General features: G+C 40.1%; 1 protein-coding gene across 1 annotated transcript in view; it reads left to right on the forward strand.

Moving 5' to 3' along the window:
- The first annotated feature begins 7,480 nt into the window (after positions 1-7,480).
- Positions 7,481-21,403, forward strand: part of CFAP92 (cilia and flagella associated protein 92 (putative)) — a 43,664-nt gene continuing 29,741 nt past the window's right edge. Inside the window, 3 exon segments of the mRNA XM_072421231.1 lie at positions 7,481-7,666; positions 14,383-14,782; positions 20,034-20,227. Coding sequence (XP_072277332.1) covers positions 14,437-14,782; positions 20,034-20,227 — 540 coding nt within the window. The 5' untranslated portion in view covers positions 7,481-7,666; positions 14,383-14,436.

The raw sequence follows: 21,403 nt of genomic DNA on the forward strand, positions 1-21,403 counted from the left end.
ATTGAGGCATTCCGATTGGCCGAACTGCATGAGTGTCCGGCAGCCAATCACATGGAGTTAAAGAAAAGGAAGCAGAATTTTCCAGCATCCCAGTTCTTCACGTATCTCTGTAGTACTGTATCGAGTGTTTTTGTGCCCCATAATGTCACCTAAAAGCTCTGCACCTTGTAAGGCTTCTGGCAAGGAACCTAAGCGCCGGCGAAAGTATCTGATGATCCATGAGAAGGATAGGTTGCTAGACATGCTTCAAGAAGGAAAAAGTTATGATGCTGTTGCCTGTCATTATCGACTAAACGCTACATCAAGAAGGATGAAGCTAACATCACAAGTATCGTAGCAGTCAGTTACAATCAAAATGCAAAAAGATGGTGACTGCTTGCAACAAGTACCGTATTTTTCGCCCTATAAGACGCTCCGGAATATAAGACGCACCCAATTTTAAAGGAGGAAAATCTAGAAAAAAATAGATTCTGAAAGATTTTTCCCCTTCTGATCACTCATGTGCCATTCATACCGGTATTCCCCTTCTGATCACTCATGTGCCATTCAAATTCCCTTTCTGATAGTATTTAAAAAAAAAAAAAATATATATATATATATATATATATATATATATACAGTATGTATGTATAATTTAATTAATTAAATTAAATATTAAAAACATTCAAACAAAAAAAAAAACATGGATTTTCAACAACGTGGATTTTCCATAGCAAAAGTGATAACCCCAAGCCAAACTTGGGGTGGAGTTTCCAGGGAGATTAAGTCCTACCTGCTTCCCACATTCCAGCGGCGTCCTCCAGCAGTGCTCGCAGCATCCTCCAGCAGGGCCCACGGCGTCCTTCAGCGATGTCCGTGGTGTCATCCAGCGTTGCTTGGCATCTGCGTCCCTGGCGTGTAAACATTGGGTATGCGAGGCCAGGGAAAGCACGAAATCTGCTCACGAGTGCCTGGCTGGAAGGCAGGAGCGGGCGGGAAATTTAAAATTATAGGGATTTTTAAATGTACTGCTTTTACATTTAAAATCCTCATTAATCATACCGCCAGGGAGGTTAATATTAAAACCAGACCCTTTTATTCACTTGGGACTTTTATGGGTAGAAAATTGGGGCATGTGCACCCCTTTCCTAGCCATAAAAATTTTCTAGCCATTAATGATCCTCTGGAATGAAGCTTGCCAAAAAAGGAAGGGAAAAAATTACTAGCCTCCTCCCTTTAGCAAGTTTGGTTATTTGACTCCCAGAAGCCCATTTAGTAACAGGAACGCCCAGTGTTCGTTCCTTTACCCTGGGGAACGAGTACAGGGGAACATTATACCCTTTCAAAAAATTCCAAAAAAGGCATAAATCTCCTCTAGGAATAAAGAGAGAACATAACAGAAAGAAAACACAACCCTTTTCTGTTTGGGAATATAGGAATAAGAAAATTGGGGCGTGTGTCCCTCTCCTAGCCATAATAATTTCCTAGCCATAAATGATCCCCTCCAATGAAGCTTGCAAAAAAAGGAAGAGGGCAACATTTGAGTTGCCCCCCCCCCCCTTTGGCAAAACCAGAGCCCTGATTGCTCCATTGTATGTCACATCCACACAATGTGACCGTAGTGTGACCCTTCACCTTAAAAAATTTGTGCAAAGGTATGTAGTACTATTTACACATTCCATGAATGGGTTTAATTGGCTCTAGAATTAACAAGACATCAAAATAGATTTTTTTTGATATTACTCCTTTTTTAACTTTTGATTACCTTTGCAGGATCCAGGGATGTCTAAAAGATTAGATCCCACGCAGACTGATCCTGTGCCAGTTGTGACCAATGCAAAATTACAGGAACTCCTTTGCCTTCCAAACGGTTATATCACCTTGTAGAAAGAAAATTCAATTAGTTAGGGTTACTGTAAAAGAAATGTAAATAAATGATATTACAATACCTGATTGGGTTGATGAAATCACTGGCAGTGGAACCAGCCATCAGATCCCTATGTGTGTTCAGATGTTACTCAGATGGGTAGGATCTGTTCATAATACATATAGTATTCTCCATCTTCTATTATGCCTTTCAAATTCCCCTTCTGATCACTCTGTGTCATTCAAATTCCCCTTCTGATCACTCTGTGCTTTTTTTCCACTGTACGGCAGTTAGGACAGGGAACAGCAGGTGGCTCTGTGCCGGCTTCTTTCGCTCTGCTTTACAGACAGGAGAAGACACGTGCTGCTGCCGGAGAGAAGAGGAGACACTAACTTCCCCCCCCCCCCCCAGTTTTGGGGAAGAAAAAGTGCGTATTATACTGCAAAAAATACGGTATATGTGAGGATGGAATTGACACTGGCTCTTTGGATTACTGGTTGCAGGAAGAAGAACATTACATTGGACACCAACCTCATCATGAAAAACACCAAGCAAATTTATGAGCAATTTGCAAGAGAAGCATGTGCCCAAAAAGACAACGAGGACGAACCCCAACCAGGATCATCAACAGCACCAGATAAGCCCATTGCATATAAAGCCAGCAAGGGCTGGTTTGATAGATTTCAAAAGAGAATCCAGTTCAAGAGTGTACCGCTGCCGAGAAGCAGCATCAGCAGATGTAGAAGCAGCCAAGAAGTACCCTGAGGTGTTGAAGGCGATCATAGAGGAGAAAGGGTGGTATCAACCAGAACAAGTCTTCACCATGGATGAGACTTGATTGTTCTGGAAGAAGATGCCATCCAGGACTTTTAGAATGAAGGAGGAAGCCCGAGCCCCTGGATTCAAAGCTCAGAAGGATCGAGTGACCATGATAACATGTGGGAATGCTGCTGGGTTCCTGATGAAGCCAGCATGTATTTACAAATCTGCTAACCCCAGGGCCCTGAAAAGAAAAAAAGAAAAACCTCCTGCCAGTTCACTGGATGCACAACTCTAAGGCCTGAATCACCAAAGCCTTTTTATCCGCCTGGTTCAACCAATGTTTCATCCCTTAAGCCAAAATGTACTTCAGCAAAAAAGGGCTGCCTTTCAAAGTGTTCCTTACGATGGACTTCTCCTTTGAGGGAGAACAAATTGAGTTCTTGTCAGCAAACACAACATCCCTCATTAAAACTTTGGATTAAGGTTTCATCTGCACTTTTAAGGTGCTTTATACTCGGAACTCCATGCAGCACCTCGTTGAAGCCATGGATTTCCACAATAATTTTTCTGTAGAGGAGTTTTGGCATAAATTCACCATCAAAACCATCCTCAAGTGACAAGAAGCTGTGGCCAGTGGAACAAGTGGAAGAAGCTGTGGCCAGAATGCATCCATAATAACCATAATCCATAACCATAATCCATTAACAATAATCCATAATAAGGGCTTCTCTCCAGAAGAAATTCAACATTCGGCCGATTCGAACGATGCGATGACATGACGCAAGATGTCATGAATGAGCCCACCGATGCTAACTCTGACCCACTGACAGATGAGAATTTGGCTGAGCTTACAAAATCTGCAAGTGAGAAAGAAGAGGAACAGGAGGACCATGACAAAGGCCTCTTGCTAGAAAGACTTGCAGCGATGGCAAAAGCTGCAAAAGAACTGCAGGGGATGGCTAAAGCATGGGATCCCTCTATGGTTCAAGAACATGATTTATGTTGCAATGCAACATAACCCTCCTCACCACTATGAAGAAGCACCGCCAGCAATTCCCCATAACAATTTTTTTCAACCTGCAAAGGAGACTTCAAATGCAATCCCACAAGAAGACACGCAACATTCTGAAGCACCTAATGAAGAGGTGCCTTCTGAAGAACTGTAAATGTTCATCATCATCATCTTCACTCAAGTCAGGTATCTTAACGTAAGTATTGACTTTATTACAGTACAATACTGTATTTACAAGTAATATAACATACAATATTAAACAAAAAGCATTTGGGGGTGGCATCCATATATCACAGATTTTCATTTACCAGGGTTGATTTTGGAACATGACCCTTACGATAAACGGGGGACTACTGTATAAGACTAGGGGTCTGATTTATTAAAGCATTCCAAGATTGAAGACGATAGAGTATCATCATAGCAAAAAACTTGCTATATACGTAGCAAATATTTTCAATCCTGAGATAGCTTTAATAAATCAGGTCCTATAGGGTTTTAAATCTGGAATATGTTTATTTCACTACTGGTTGAACTTGATGGACTTTGAAAAGTATTTTTTCAACCTAACCTACTTTGAAACTATGTAATTATGAGTGCAACAGCAAGAGCCAGCAAAATTTTAAATTTCAAAACCATGAATCTAATTGCTGAACAGAAAGAACAAGTCATTCCATATATTATGTCATCAGTGGTAAGATATAGCTCATAGTTCAAGCCATGCAGGTGGCAGGAGTCTTGTGGTTGCAAAGTAAGGCTGGGGGATTTTAGTTTCACAATGTTGCATGTAACATTTTGTCTTGCTTTTTTCTGTGTTATTTATGCAGTGAACAATCACTTTCACAGACTTTATTTTGCATCTCTTCTGAACATAATTTCATGTGAATGAGAAATGCTTTTAAATTTGTATCAAATTCTTGAATTTGAATGAAAAAACAATGGATGATCTCATTTTAATGCATGAGCACAAAAACATTAATACCTTCTGTCTCTTTTCTGTTTTCTTCCAGTCAGAAAAGAGATAGAGGCTAATATAGACATTAAAAGACTTTGATTAAAGTGAAAGATGGAAGAGAACAAAATGTGCTCATTGGCATTCCATGGGACTTTCTTGGTAAAGAGAGACATGTGTATGCTGATGGTATTTCTCTGCAGATATAATGTATATTATAGGCAACAAAGCAAAAGGCATAGGGGTGTAGCTCACCTCAACCAGTCATAATACTTGAGATGCCCTTATTGCTCTTGGTAACTGCACTTTCACAAATACAGTGGCTACTGGTTCTACACTGTGTCTGCAGACTCCTAACACATTCCAGTATAGAACCAGTTACCGGACCCCCCAGGGAAATAGATGAGTTGTCAATAGCTCTTAGGAATAGAGGCAAGTCTGTAAGAAAGTCCTTACCTAAAATGGAAATAATGTACATTATCATTCAAGGTGGTGTCTACTAACAAGAAACCAAGTTCAGCAGCATATTATGCTACCAGGCATCTACCCTTATCCAAATTCAGGTAGATGCCTCAGAGATCGCAGTAGGTGCTGTTCTATTTCAGCACTTTAGGCCAAAGGCTCTTCTGCACCCGGTCTCCTTCTTTTCACGGAAGCTAAGTTCTGCGAAGAAAAAAATATTGATATTGGTGACCCTGAATTATTGGCAATTAAGACTGCTTTTGAGGAATCACCTTGTGATTCACCTTGAATCACTCACCTTGTCCTGCTCCTCACACACCAGAGGAACCTTGAGTACCTGAGAACAGCCAAACACCTTAGACCCTGGCAGGCTCGCTGGGCACTTTTAATTTCAAGATTTGACTTTCGTGTAACTTTTCGACCAGGATCTAAGAACATCTAACCGGATGCCTTGTTCCGCATCTATCCTGAAGACTGCCAAGGCCAAGCAAACCAATGGCATCCCTGATCTACAATGGAACGGTGGCCTCCTGGCTTATCGTGACAACATCCATGTGCCGAAGGATCTTCGGCTGTCAGTCAATCCTGTCAATCCTGCCATGACTCACCATTGGCTAGGCATTTCGGCATGTCCAAGATACTAGATCTGCTCAAACGATCTTTCTGGTGGCCAGATATGCCAAAGGATTGTAAGACCTTCGTATCATCCTGTCCTACATGTCCTACATTTTATTGTACATAGATACTATTACTTTATGGCAGCATGTTGAGACTGTCTTTATTCACTTCATTGTATATCAAAGACACTGTAAAAGTGCAATGCTGATATATTATACTGATTTTTTATATTCTGTTAATTTTTTGTTAATTTAGTCTAAGTCTCAAATAATGGGTGAAATGCGTTGAGACAAGACATTCTATTCATATGAGATACTAGATAGTTTATACCCAGCAGATATTTTTGACTTGTTTTCTGTTCTGTAAAGTGATTGTATAAATAACTAGTTTGTGATCATATAATGTGATGAGTAAATTTTTATGATGATTATGCCAAAAAAAAAGCCTCTCTTTCTCTCCATTTCATTTTATTCAATACTGACTCTGCCTTGTCTGCTGCCTGTCTTGACCTCTACCTGCTACCTGACCTTGCCATGTCTGCCGCCTGCCCTGACCTCGTCCTGTTACCTAACCTCACCTGGCCTGCTGCCAGCCTTAACCTCAGCCAGTGCAGCTATCTTGACTTGACTCGCTGTTTTCCAGTCTCATCACCATTCCAAAGCTGAAGTCTTCTGAGCCATATTACCTCCCCAGTGGGGCCATGACCTGGTGGCTCCCTTGCACAAAAACAGCCTGGTAGCGACTAGGGATACCGGGGTATCCCTCAGTGGGGTGCGCTGGGGAAGACCCGGTGGTCACTTAGATTTCGCTCCTCAGGTATTACCATATCACCTGGCAGGAAAAGGCAACCTGTAACAGATGCCTGCTGGTCACATGGGCTATTAAGGATGCTATGGCTTGCACAGGAGTAGTGTGAGCCCTGAGAAGGGCCAAGGTGCAGAGTCTAAGCAGAAGCCAGGTCTACTCCAGAGCCTCTGATGGTGAGGATGTTGCGCTGCTGGTTACTGCCAGGTTGCGGTCCTTGAGCACACCAGGGTGGGCAGGATGAAACATGGTACCAAATCACAAGGCTGAAGAATAGTTGAGGATCAAGGGGTCGAAGAGGCAGCAAGCAAGAGAGGTCAGGTCACAAGCCAGGGGTTAAATACCAGGAATCCAGAAGACAGACACCAGTGACACAGGGGCCACTGCGGACACAGGCAACACAGGAGACACTGGAAGCAACAGGAGGCACAGGTGACACAGGAATAACCACAGATACAGAGGAACACTGGAACAGCACAGGGAAGTGGGCTGGCAACCAACAGACTGGACAATGAGGGGTTAACACAGGAGCTGGATAGAGGAAGCACTAAATTAGTGCTGTGTCTAAACTAGCTACCGTATTTTTCGCCCTATAAGACGCTCCGGAATATAAGACGCACCCAATTTTATATTGGGGGGTCGGCCGGCTGTTGTCTGTCCCCATCACTGACTTCTAACCCCTCACCTCTCATATTCTTATCTGGAAAATAAATAATTATGAAATAGTTTTGTCTTTAGTTACACCTAATGCTGGTGGAATGAAGTCACACTGTAATATATAAGGAGCCTGTGTAGGGGATATATTATATTTAGCTTTATTAGTGACAATAGTTTTATCCTAATAAATAATAATAACAAGTTTATTCAGCAGCTGCACTTCATTTATTAAATGACTGAGGCCCAGCTCTGCTCCGGCACTTTTATCTCCTTCCCAGCCCCGCCTACAAGCCGAGCCGTCTCTATGGTAACACCACAAGCTCAGTCTCGGTATCCCTCCGCCACTATAATACATACTTTCCCTTTATTCTTCCCCGTTCCCGGATTCTGTGATAAGATGTACGACCTAAAGAATATGTGAAATCCCAGCTGAGCATGCTGTTATCTCTCCGGCCGATATTTCTGCTTAGATATCGGGACTATTTATCACCGCGGATGAAGAAAGTGCTTGTGTTTGTTTGGAGGTGAAAGTTTGTGGCAGAGCCCGGGAGATGAGGTAAGGGGAGATGAGTCCACCTGTCCTCGCTGTAATACTGCACAGGTATAACTCAGGGGGATTAGTACATATGGAGCCATGAGATTATTTAATTATAAAATGAATTAAGGCTGATATGTTGTGTTTGTTTATTAAAGCAATGCAGAATATTCCTCAGAAGTTGAAAACAATCTCATGGAGAGCTTTGCATTAATTATTTACAAAATGAAAATGTCAGCAGGATGTCAGGCATTGTTAATTTAATGTTAATTCAGTGTTTTTAGTCTGAAAATAAACATGAATAAGGGTGTTATGGTATGTGACTGAACATGCGTCATGTAATGCATTGGTGTCCTTGTCTTCAAATGCATGGAGTGCAAAACAACAGAATGGATAAAACAATGTCATTTACTTCATGGCAGCTCACCACAACCCTTACTAGTGTGTTACTTTTGTATTGTGGTGCGCCATTGGTAATGCATTGCAGTGAAAAGGCGCCATTGGTTAATGCATTGCAGTCATGAGGTGCCATTGGTTAAAGCATTGCAGTCATGAGGCGCCATTGGTTAAAGCATTGCAGTCATGAGGCGCCATTGGTAATGCATTGCAGTAATGAGTTGCTATTGGGTAATGCATTGCAGTGATGCCTATAAAAGGAAGTGATTGCCAACAGGAAGTTGCCTGAACAAGGAGTACCTTTAGGCTCTGTTCCCATGTGCCTGCTCTTCCTGTCTGCAATTCTAGTTGTTGATACAGATTTTTGTGATGTAAAAAAAGAAACTACAATAAATTGTTTTAAAACTTTTCTCACCTTTAATGTGACCTATAAACTGCACAATTCAATTGAAAAACACACAAATCAGTTAGGTGAAAAATATAAAAGATATACAATATGCTAAGTGTGCACACCCTTAAATTAACCTCCTGGGCAGTAACCCCGAGTGTGGCTCGGGGTAGGAAAACAACAGCTGATAGCGGTTACCCCAAGGCACACCCGCGGTAGGTAAAAAAATAATAAAGACTTACCTGGTCTCACCGGCGTCCTGCAGTGTCCTGCCCATCCATTCACATCCTCTACACTAATATATTATACTTTTAAATAAATTTTCATGAAAGACAATGTACTGCTTTTAGAAATAAAAATACAGACAGAAATGAACTGCCCAGGAGGTTAATATTTGTTGAAGCACCTTTCGATTTAATTATAGCATTCAGTCTTCTTGCCATGGCACATCCTGACCCACCAGCAAAAGCTCTCCAAACATTTCAAACTGCAACGGCAACTCTTGTGCACAGTCCTTTTCATGCACTCCCACAGATTTTCTGTTGGATTTAGGTCTAGGCTCTGACTAGCCCATTCCAAAACTTTAATTTGCTTCTGGTTAAGCCATTTTTTTTTTAATTTGGATGTATGCTTGGGGTCATTGTCATAGTGAAAGGTGATATTCCTCTTCATCTTTAGCTTCCCAGCAGACCCCTGAAAGTTTTGGGGAAAAAGTCACTAGTAATTGGAATTGGAAGAGTGGCCAAATATTGGCAAGTCAGGATGTGCCATGCCGATAGACTCCTACCCTAGAAAACTGAATTCTGTAATTAAATCAAAAGGTGCAACAAAGTATTAGTTTTAGGGTGTGTACACTTATGCATCAGCCTATTGTATTTTTTTTATTTTTTATATTTTTCCTCTAACAGATTTGTTTGTTTTTTGTTTGAACTATACTTTTTCAAATGATATATTGTGGCCTATATTTACATTACAAAAACCTGGCATTTTAACAGGGGTATACACTATATATCTTTTATAACTGTCCAAATCTAATCTTTAAACCCAATTTCTCCGGAAATTCAGGAAAAGTTATAGGTGCAGGCGTTTTTTTTTTTGTTTTTTTTTTTGTGGCATTTGGCTTTTGCATAAAGTGAATTAATGTGGAGCTGTCAGAAAAAAATAAAAAAACACTTACCTTTACTCCCACAGAGCCCCTGATCCCTCCACACATGTCCTTTCATCCCTCGCCATCCTGGAGATCAGGCATGCACAGAAGGAACACCCTCAGGCCTTCTGGGATATGTGATGCAGGTATCCCAGGAGTCCCTAAGCTTCCATTCAGCCTTCACAGCACTCCCACCCCCCTCTTATTTTTTAAAAATTATTTAGAGAAAAGAAGAATATAATTTTTACCTTATATCAAAAGGATATCCAGTTACTGCTGCTTGCTGCGACAATTGGGCCAGGATGGACTACATATCCAACACGGCCTTCAATATTGGAGAGCAGCAGCAACCACAGATCCTAATGGGTGCAAGGTTTGACTCTCTCTTTCTGCCACTTTGTGTACCTTTCTATCTCTCTCACCTCCTCTCTGTCTTCCTCCCTCTCCCCTGGCTCCTTCTGCGCAAGCCCGAGATGCTCAGGCAATCGCAGAAGTGCCCAAGAGCCTCCCCGGATGCCTGACGTAGATATCCCGGGAGGCTTTGCGCTCCCATTCATTCTCAACTGTCTAGGCGGCCCAGAATTAGAGGGCGGTGCTGCACCTAATAAAACAAAAATAAAACAGAATTTTTACCTTACATAAAAGGGTTCTCTACTCTTTTATGTAAAGTGAAAATTCTGAGTTTAGGTACGCTTTAAGAGAAAGACATCACATATTAGAAGGATACCTGTGATCTCATAAAGATGAAGAAACGATCCCATGAAGGTAGTAAACTTCAGCTGTTTAGAGTTGTTCCGCAATCACGCCGTAATGTGATGTAATGTTATTAAATTAAAAAAAAATAAAAAAATTAAAAAAAAAAATATATATATATATATATAAATAGTATGTATTTATAATTTAATTAATTAAATTAAGATTATAAAAAAAAAAAAAAAAAAACATTGCATGATCTGCACCCCTAACCTCTCTGGATTTTCCATAGCAAAAGTGATAACCCCGAGCCACACTTGGGGTGGAGTTTCCAGGGACCTGCTTTCCACGTTCCAGCGGCGTCCTCTAGCAGTGCCCGCAGCATCTTCCATCAGGGCCCACGGCTTCCTCCAGCGATGTCCGTGGTGTCCTCCAGCGTTGCTCCCCATCTGCGCCTGGCTGAGAGGCGGGAGCGAGCGGGAAATTTAAAATAATGTGCATTTTTAAATGTACTGCTTTACATTTAAAATCCTCACTATTCATACCACCAGGTAAGTTAATAATAAAACTGGACCCTTTTATTCACTTGGGATAGAAAATTGGGGCATGTCCACCGCTTTCCTAGCCATAAAAAATTTCCAGCCATTAATGATCCTCTGGAATGTAGCTTGCCAAAAAAGGAAGGGGAAGTTTGGTTATTTGACTCCCAGAAGCCCATTTAGTAACAGGGACACCCAGTTGTTTGTCCCTTTACCCTGGGGAACGAGTACAGGGGAACAGGGGAACCCTTTACATATTCCATAAAAGGCTTAAATCCGCTCTAGGAATAAAGAGAGAACACAACAAAGAGAAAACACAACCCTTTTCTATGTTTGGGAATATAGGAATAGGAAATTGGGGCGTGTGTCCTAGCCATAAATATTTCCTAGCCATAAATGGTCCCCTCCAATGAAGCTTGCAAAAAAAGGAAGGGGGCAACATTTGAGTTGCCCCCCCCCCTCGCTTTCTGGCAAAACCAGAGCCCTGATTGCCCCATTGTGTCACATCCATACAATGTGACCCTTCACCTTGAAAAATACGTGCAAAGGTATGTAGTACCGTTTAAATTACTCCGTTTTTAACTTTTGATTACCTTTGCAGGATCCAGCGATGTCTAAAAGATTAGATCCCACGCAGACTGATCCTGTGCCAGTTGTGACCAATCCAAAATTACAGGAACTCCTTTGCCTTCCAAACAGTTATATCACCTTGTAGAAAGAAAATTCAATTAATTAGGGTTACTGAAAAAGAAATGTAAATAAATGATATTACACATACCTGATTGGGTTGATGAAATCACTGGCAGTGGAACCAGCCAACAGATCCCTATGTGTGTTCAGATGTTACTCAGATGGGTAGGATCTGTTCATAATACATATAGTATTCTCCATCCAGTGGCTGAAAAATAAAGGTTCCTAGGAGGGATTTTACGCTTTGTAAATATTTATGTTTTCAGTAAGGAAGTTTGTTTTTTTTTGTCTAGCAGACATTTGGAAGACACAAACACTCTTAAAAAGCAAAAAATGTGACTGAAGCCTTTACATAAATCTCATTGGGCTGAACTGTAAACAACTTGCACTTTTGTTTTTATAATAGGATTCCTATCTCTATGTGTCAGCTTTGCTAATTGCACCTAGAGTAATAAATATGTATGAGGGTATATAGGGGTTACCTATAACATTAAATTGGTCACTATATGGATGGTAATAAACTGGCACCATTTTGCATGGGAAATATGAGCAGCCGGCCTGTGTGTCCCCATCCCTAGTCATAAAAACCCCCTAAAAAGTTAGGGGGACTAAACGTGTGTAGCCACATTCCTTTTTGCAAACAAGACCTCTGCCTGTCCCCATTTGCAGAAAGGGCCTTTATTGTTTTTTTTTAAAGGGGTGCAGAACGGCCCCTTTAAGTCTTGATTGCCCCGACAATCAAAACTTCACCTCCCTGATGCTCTTAATATGTCAGTACAGGTTGAAAATTGGAAATCCGGCCATCGATAATCCCTATCCTTCAGTTTTGCCTGCATGAATTTCAGATTGCATTTTCAATACAGGGACTGCAGTACACTGTTTGACCACTTATGTTTTGATGGCGCTCTTCTGCAGAAACAGCTGTTAGGTCTGGCTTGCTGCACTAAATACACATTGGGAGGAAGGCTGCCTGTGTGTGGAGGGGAGGCCTGTAATTCCTAACTCACTGAAATCTGTCCAAACAAGGGTCCAGTGCAGCGGTCACCAACCTTTCGGACCTCACAGACCACTCATTTCATCATTTTAAATCCAGCAAATTAATATGAATTTTATTAAAAAGATAAATACATTTAAAATTGATCAGAGAGCTTTCATTTTATTAAAGCGTACCTAAACTTTTCACTTTACATAGAAGGGAAGACAAAGTAAAGTAAAAATTCTGTTGTTTGTTTTTTTTAAGTGCAACACCTTTTTTGTTACAAAATTATTGAAGCTACAGGGTTCTCCAGGTCCTTTTAGCTGGGTGCACCACCCGGCACTTTTCAGCACCCACCCGGCTGTTTTTGGGTGGTTACTAAAGGTTTTTGGTCACAATACAGGGGCTGCCACCCGCCTACAATTTCTTCCCACCCAGCTTAAAAACATTTCTGGGTTGAGCACTGAGCTAGATTATTTATTACAAAATAATTGAAGTTTATTAAGTATTACACATTTTAGTATGATATTTTTTTTGCTTATTTGAAATAAGTTTATGGATTTTTGGCTCCAATGATGTTACTGCAAGACGGAAAGACGTTTTTATTTCAAGCCGAGACTGGTACTGAGTTTTAATTGTCGTGACAGATGAAATTGTCTTGTTGCAGAGTCTCCAAATGTTTCTGCAAACCACCAAACTTTTCTCGCGGACCACTGGTTGGCGATCACTTGCATTATTCGCAAAGCAAACCGCCCTAGATGACAAGGCAGCAAATAGATTACAATGAAGGGACTGAGTATGTGGGAGAGGGCTTGATGATACTAGTGACAGCTTGGCCCCTAACACTTTCATGAGGAATGGCTGTCAGTGGTTTCCAACCAAATTTTAACAACTCTCATTTCATGTTAATCATGGCTAATAACAAATAATTATTGCTAGTTATTAACAATCAGAATTAGAAACATTTGTAACCTCAGGGTGGGAAGTGTAAGGTAAAGTTGGGAAGTGTTAAAACCATTCTCTGTTCACCACTGGTTAAATATATGTTTCCTGTTTTTAGGATGAGGGAGGAAACCCATGAAAAGACAGGGTCAAACAAACAAACTCCATGCAGATAGTACGCTGGCAAGGCAAGAGTTCTAGCCACCAGTGGTCTTCCAATGGCGACACTTGTATACAGGTGACATACACAACCTGGCTCTTTGTCATCTGGTGCCTATTGATTATTTTGCATTGGCTACGGTGGCAATACCACATCTTTGAATACTTTTAGGATGTGATTTCGTAATGCAATCACATATTTTGCAGAGATGTCCATTTTCTCCTCTTTCACAGCTGAGGGGAATGAGAATGATAATTATGTATTTGTTGTTGTATAATGAAGCACCTGATTAGCAGATTGTGCAGGTAAGGACATTGCTTCCACATGCTGGACTTTTTTGATGACACAGTGAAGGATTCACGTCTATAAGTTGCGGGGATGTGATCTTTGGTTTACAATGACTGGCAGAGAGTGACAATCAGAGAGATGGGATGTAGGTTGTGGGGTTATTTCCTGGGCATCTGGATAACACAGAAATGCTAAAAAATTCTCACATCCTTTTTATTCAAAAGAATAAAGGTCAAATAACAAGTAAAAAAATAAATATATTTTATTAAATTGCTATGAACAATTTTGAGTTGTTGCATATATCTAACATTTATACATGAAGACCTTACTTGTACGTCAGGTAAATATGAAAAGATGCATGCAAACATACTAAATGCAAAGGTGTCAGATAATAGCACGTTGCAGCTTACTATCTTGTTTAATTTACAGTATAATAGAAATAATCTGCAGTTATTTAATATTTTTTTAGGAATTTAAAGATAACTTTGAACTGCTCCAGCTTATTTTTTTTTCTGCAGATGACATTGCAACACAGGGGAGGATCTAGTTCTAGTTGAACCTACTGAAGAAGCATGTACCAGGACTCCTTAGTTGGGAAAATGTCTTCATCAGAAAACGATGACTATGATAGTGGGGTTCCCACTGACACTGAGCTCCCGACCCCAGAAAGAACATCATTTCCCATAAAGGAGTCTGTTTCAGATTATGAAACCGGCTGCTCTTCTCCAGACATCAACAAAGTGCCATCTAGAGAAGGGAGCGCTGAAAATGTCAAATTACAGGTGACATTAGTGGATTCCAGAGAAGTTGATGAGACAAATAGAAATGTGGACTCTGCTAGCAAGAAGTTGGATGTGCCTCACATTGTGACTTGTACAGTAACAATCTCATTTGCAATCCCAGCACCACCTAAAATAGGTAATTCTTTGGTTTATTGATACATGGAGTCAATACGTTCCTTACAGACAATAGGGTTTTATACACTTGCCAGCAGAAGGTGTGTTGGAAATCATGTCTTTACATATTTATATAAAGAAGTATGCAATGTTCACAAAGCAGGTAACAATCATGCTATAGTATTATGGATAAACTGTTTTAAATACTATGCCAATTATTTGTAGTCATATCTTTTGTTCAGGGAAGCCTGGAGCCCTTTGTCAAGTTTTTATTTCTCTATGTTGCAGAGTGAGGAAACAGCAGAAGGAGCAGAGGTTCCCAGGCGGCCCCTACCGTTTGTCACCTTGCCATTTGCGTAATTACCCCAACCCCTGTCTCTAAATAGGAAACATCTCTCTATAGGAAACCCTTAATAGAAAAAGATGCCAGATAATAAGATCCTTTCCCAATCTAAGGTATTCAAAACAGTGACGGTAAACCAACTACCTCTTAATTCTTAAGTGTTGCCACCCCAAATTGATAATCTAGTAAACAATAGTTTCAAAGAAATAAAAGAAATCTGGGGTTTGTTTTGCAATAATCACACGTATTAGTATATAGGAAGTTCATACAACTTAAGATAGGTAAATACAAGAATGGTATTTGGTATTTTTGTAATGGTATTAAGCTTTCATGGGGAAAATGATCAATTACCTATACAAAGGTTGATCTGATAGGTCACCCCCATTACCTTCCCTGGCGGTATGAATAATAAGTATTTTTAAATGTAAAAGTGGTACATTTAAAAATACTTAGTATTTTAAATTTCCTGCCTGGTCCCGCCGCCCAGCCGCACAGTCCCGCCCCCCAGCCTCAGGCTCCCACGCAGATGCCCGGCTGGCATCTGCCTCCCCTGGCCTTACATCCCCAACATTCACACGCCAGGGACGCAGATGTTGGCCGGCAGGCAGTGGGCACCACTTACCAGGTAAGCTTTTAAACTCCCCGGCAATTCCACCCCTAGTGTGGCTCGGGGTTACCACTTTTGGTTCTGAAAATTAACCCTTAGTCACACTCAGGATTGCTGCCAGGTAGGTTAAGAATTCATGGGGAAAGTGACTATTTTCCTATACAGAAATAAACCCTAAATTTATTATAAATAACAAAAATGGTCATATAGCGTTCAAAACCCCGACGCTTTTGCTCTGTGGCTTCCTCAGAGAATAGTTGAGAATGTCATAGTTTAGGCAGAAGTTCCAATGAAAGAGAAAGGGATCCTAGACGTCAGGATATCAGTGTAATGAAGGAGTAGAGAGAACGAGTGCTGCGGTTAGTGTTCAGGGCAGATGCAACATGCATAAACCCACCATACATCTATAGGAAGCCAGACAAAAAATGCCAGACCATAAAATCCTCTCCCAATCTATCCAAAACTAGATGGAAAAGTTCTGGGCTTTACAGACTCTTTCTTTGTATAGTAACAATAAAAGAGTTCCCATCCGTTAAATGACAGAAATGTAGAAGCCACTCTGTACAATGCTGTGAGAATGTTGCTTGGCCTTTTTCACACAAGGGAATATAGTAATCACTGCGAGCAGTTACTCTGGGGGATTTAATGAAGACTGCTGTGGTAATCCCTAAGGGAGCATTCTGGCAGCAAATTTATTAACTGAAATCTCCATCCAGGAAAGTGAGAGACGTAGCATGCTGCAATTCTCTTGAAAATTGTAAAATCATTTTTGAGATTGATGGCTCTCCACTATAATAGTATATTAGCTTAAAGGCAAATGCACTAAAACATAATCAATGAATGATTTAAGAATACATGCTGGGGATAAGATCAGGGTTTTGTAACAAATAAAACATTCATTAGGATTCCTAGGACCATCCTCTGAGGTTCTTTTTCAAACTGAAGATAAATGTACATAAAACATTACAATTCAAATCATCTGAACACTGTCCATGAGAACTCAGTTTGGTTTATGCAATAACTAATAATTGTAAAGGTTTGATTATAAACTTTTTTATTTGCACCATTGTTTAGCAATATGTACCTATATATTTATCTATTTTTTTTATAGTGAAGTATAACTGTTGCTGTAACTGATGATATAGGGAAATATAGGGACAGCTCCAGAGAGAACATGTAATGTTTGCATAAAGTAGAATTCACAGCATGTCATTGGTGTATTCAGAATCACTCTTTAGATTACAGTACGATAGCAGCGTGGTTTGATCACAGTACCATTATTATCCTAAACGGGCTATCTGAAAGTCTATTTATTTGAATATGATAACTAGTCACCCTTTTGGAAAGTAAAGTAAGTTGTATTGTGGCAAAAGAATTGATAAACAGTAGGGACCACCAGTTTTTCATGAAGTGACAATCATCATGAAAGTGACAATCATATGAATAAGGCAATGACAGCATTTTGATGGCAATCGCCAACTGTTTAACACAATTGCTTACCTACCCCCTGACACTTAACCCAGTCCTTCACCTAACCTAAACCTAATAGTATTTTACACCTAACCATATTTCTTCCATAATGCTAAAGCCTAATTTATCACCACTTGAACTTTATAGGGGTATATACTTCAATACTAACATCTTACAACACAGAAACAAATGATTTGCATAAGGAATACCATTCAAGATAAAACTCAATGTAGTGTTTGGGAAGTTTCTTTGCAGACAGAACATTTTTCTCCACTTACAGTGGGGGAAGCGGTTGTGAATATTATGTTTAGTAAATTTGGGATCAGGAGATATGTAATTTTGGGACAGTCAGAATAAGCAAAGATGCCAAACCCAAATGAAGCTGCAGTGTTAAATCCAGGCATTTTTTTAAAACTAGGTGGGAATAAGCTGTAGCTGGGTGGCAGACCCTGTTTTGTGACCTAACTCTTCATTAACCCACCCACCCCGGGTGGTGTGCCCAGCTAAAAGGGGCTGGGGAGAAAATGAAGCTAAGTAGAAGATGTTGGTGCTGGTGAAGGAGCTTGTGCAAAGGCTAGGTTCAGACCTGCCTTGGGATCAAGCAATCCCACGTGGCTCCCAGCAGCTGCTACCTTTCCAGCCCGTATGGTCACTCCACTGCAGTCCTGGTTTTTAAAGAACCAGTGCCTGCATAAGGTAGACCATGGGTAGAAGATATTTGAAGCGTATCCCACAGCTGTTCACTTACATAAGGTAGCAGTAACCACACTGTAACCTTATTGCCAGTGTGAACATAGGCACACTTGCATTGCTGGGGTGGAGATAAGTATACTTCATACATGTTTTCCTTGGGGGTGGTTCCCTTATATTCTCTAAACAGTAAATTGAAAACAGAGAATCTCTTCCCCCTCACCGGAGGTTAGGTATTATTATTACACAGTAATACACAATATAACGCCAACAAATTATGCAGCGCTGTACAAAGTCCATAGTCATGTCACTAGCTGTCCCTCTAAGGGGCTCACATTCTAATGTCCCCCATAGTCATATGTCATTATCACAGTATAAGGTCAATGTAGGAGAAAAAACAGTTAACCTAACTGCATGTTTTTGGAATGTGGGAGGAAATTGGAGTACCCAGAGGAAACCCACACAAACACGGGAAGAACCTTCAAACTCCATGCAGATAGTGTCCTGGCCGAGATTCGAACTTGGGACCCAGCGCTGCAAAAGCCTAACCACCGAGCCACTGTGCTGCTGCCGTCCTGTGGTTTATGGTAATAACATCTGTTTGCATTAAAATTTGGCAGGCTTTTATCTTAAAACAGGTATATCTTTAAAAAAGGACAAAGGTGATTGAGGATGTGTTTGCCTTTACTGCTTGTTCAGAATGTGTAAATACTTTAGCATGCATAATCAGGGCACAGGTTCACTTTTTTTTTTTTTTTTGTTTTGTTTTCAATGATTTTTCTTAGAGATTTCAATATTTTTACAGAGAAATCATAACGGGTAAACAAATAACAAAATGAACAGAAATAGTGGGGTGCAGGAAAACAAATCACAAACCCAATATAAATAAAACAATCTGAAACATCAGTTACATGTAGACCTACCTATTATGCAGTTGGAAAACCTGTAGAAGGCTCAGCGCACCTATAAATACTTTAAACAAGAAAAGAAGAGAGAAAACAGAAAAGGGGGATTAAGGTAAATTAGAGGGAAGGGGGGGGGGGGGACAGCGGGAAAGGAAGGTGGCGACTACAAGGGTGGGGACCCGGAGCATTATTGAATGCGGGGCATGTTGCGCTTTTGTGTAACGGGAGAGCAGCGTCATAAGGAATTCAGGCAGGGCACAGGTTTAGTATTAACCTTAATAAGTTTTTGTTTTGAATTGCCATCCCCTGTAGTATTTAGGGGAGAGAAAATGATGCTTTGATGAAACCGAAATAATTGCATGTCTCTAACCAGTTGTTTTACCTGATGGTTGTTAACAGGATAAGGGGTGGATAACACTCTCTCTGTGGCACTGTAAAAATAAATTTCACCTGCTTTTTAATTATATAAAGTACAATTTAGACATTTTTTTTGTTTTGACAGAGACAGAAAGGAAATGTTTGTCAGGTTCTTTTTTTGCTGTCTGTGCTAAGCTCTCACTTCCAAGTGGAAAAGAACAAGTTTTCTATTTCCTTAATAGCTGTGCATCCGCTAAAGTTTGTAAGAAACAAACCTCCCACAATAAGTAACGGTCATTCTCCATGCATGTTTAAGAATAGAGATTTGAAAAATGAAACCTAGTTAACAACAAAAGCTTTTTTTCAGATGTGGATGTTGTCTTGTGTGACAGACATCAAGTCAAATCTTCAGTAATCAATAAATCATGTAAGATCAAATAATTCCTGATCTGTAATAGATTTTACATGTAATCACTTGTGTAATATACCACAAGCAGATTGAGTGATAGATTTAGAGACCATTTATATGATATTAAGGCAAGGAAGGAGATGAACTTAGTGATTTTTTTTTCATTCATGCATAGAGATGCATTTGGATTCATACTTGTTCATTCCTTTTGCTCACTTTGGATTACTGTTATATACTATTACAATTTCTTTATTGTGGTTGATGTATGATTTTAAACTTTAACATTTATACATGTAATTTAATGTGATATGGAAAGTTCTAGCTTTTTTATTTGTTTGCAAGAAAATGAGGTTGTACCTTTTGATTGTGATTTTTCATGTGCTTAACTCACTCATTATTATTTTGCTTCACTTCTTCTTAGAAAACTATCACTGGATTGCATCACATTTTTAATGTGGACTCTGATTCATGATGTTTTTTTAATTTTTATAGAAGACGATGAATTTGCTTCTACCCACAAAGGAAAAACCGGCCATAAGCATCACAAGAAAGTAATCGAAGCTCCAAAAGCACAAAATTATTTCCATTTTGAATATTTCCTTCTTCCGGAGTCCACCGAACCCACTAAAGTTGATGTGGTCATATTTGGGGTTGTAGCCAAGCTGTATATGGAGCATGAGTCTCGGGTAGGTGGAATGATCTAGCAGATAATATTTATATTATAATATAATTTATTTTCTTCTAGTGAATAGAAATTGACAGTGTTTTTTTCTTTTTATAGATCAGTGAACCCCTGTTAGGTTTTCATGTTGTCTGTGCTGGAGGGATTCACCCTATCTTTTTGTCCTGGTCACTGGGTCTGAAAGTGAGACAAAATCAGAATTTTAGGTTACCAGAACAGAGGGTAAATCTTTTAATAGGGACACTGTGAAGGTTTCCCTTCCTTTTGGAGAGATCTCTACTACTTCTGGTTGTGCTTTAGACATCCTAACCCCTTTATTCCCATATAAAGCCAGTAAAAGCATTATAAGCCTATTTTATAAGGCTTAGCCCTTTTGTATTGCTGGAGTCGACGGCCTTGGAAACATTAGGCACAACACAGTACAATTACTCCCAACCCAATAGATGGGAATGCCAACATCTTGGGATCAAGTGCCATATATCCACCTCAGAAGATCTAACCCTTCCCTAGCTCTGGTAAAATCCAAAACAATTTGGCTTTAGACATACTTTGTAATCGATATGGTAAAATGACTAAATATCATTGTATAAAAACGATAAACACTATAACAAGGGTTATTACGTTTTAACCCAAAGACCCAAATAAGAAAATTGAAACTGCATTGGAATCCAAAGATAAATATTGCCAAAATGTAATTAAAGCTTCAAGAGGAAACCAAGAGGAAAGTATAGTTAGGCTTATACCTGGGTCTACAAACATAACAGTGGGACACCATCAGTCTCGCTACCATTAGCTTGTCAGTGAGTGAGGACACTCGTTTGGTATTAAGGTAGCAGTTGACATTGAGCCACCTGGATAATTAGCAGTGCTGTCCTTCATGTTACTAAAGGTTAAGGTTTACTCTTTGTATCTCACAGTGTGCATGACATGATCCAGATGTAGCTAGCGAAGTATCTGTAACATGAGCTATACTTATGTTCCTGCATAAATATAGGTCATGTAATCTCTGCCTACTCTACATCTACTTTTAATTACATACTGAACAGTCCCCGGTGCTGAATACACACAAGTCCCCAGTCACAGCATGTGGTCCCCAGTTACAGTGTTGTATATACAATATATGGTCCCCAGTCACCATGCTGCAAATGTGCAGTGTATAGTCTCCAGGCAGTGCTACATA

This window comes from Pyxicephalus adspersus, chromosome 8 (assembly GCF_032062135.1).
Source record: "Pyxicephalus adspersus chromosome 8, UCB_Pads_2.0, whole genome shotgun sequence".
Taxonomy (NCBI): domain Eukaryota; kingdom Metazoa; phylum Chordata; class Amphibia; order Anura; family Pyxicephalidae; genus Pyxicephalus; species Pyxicephalus adspersus.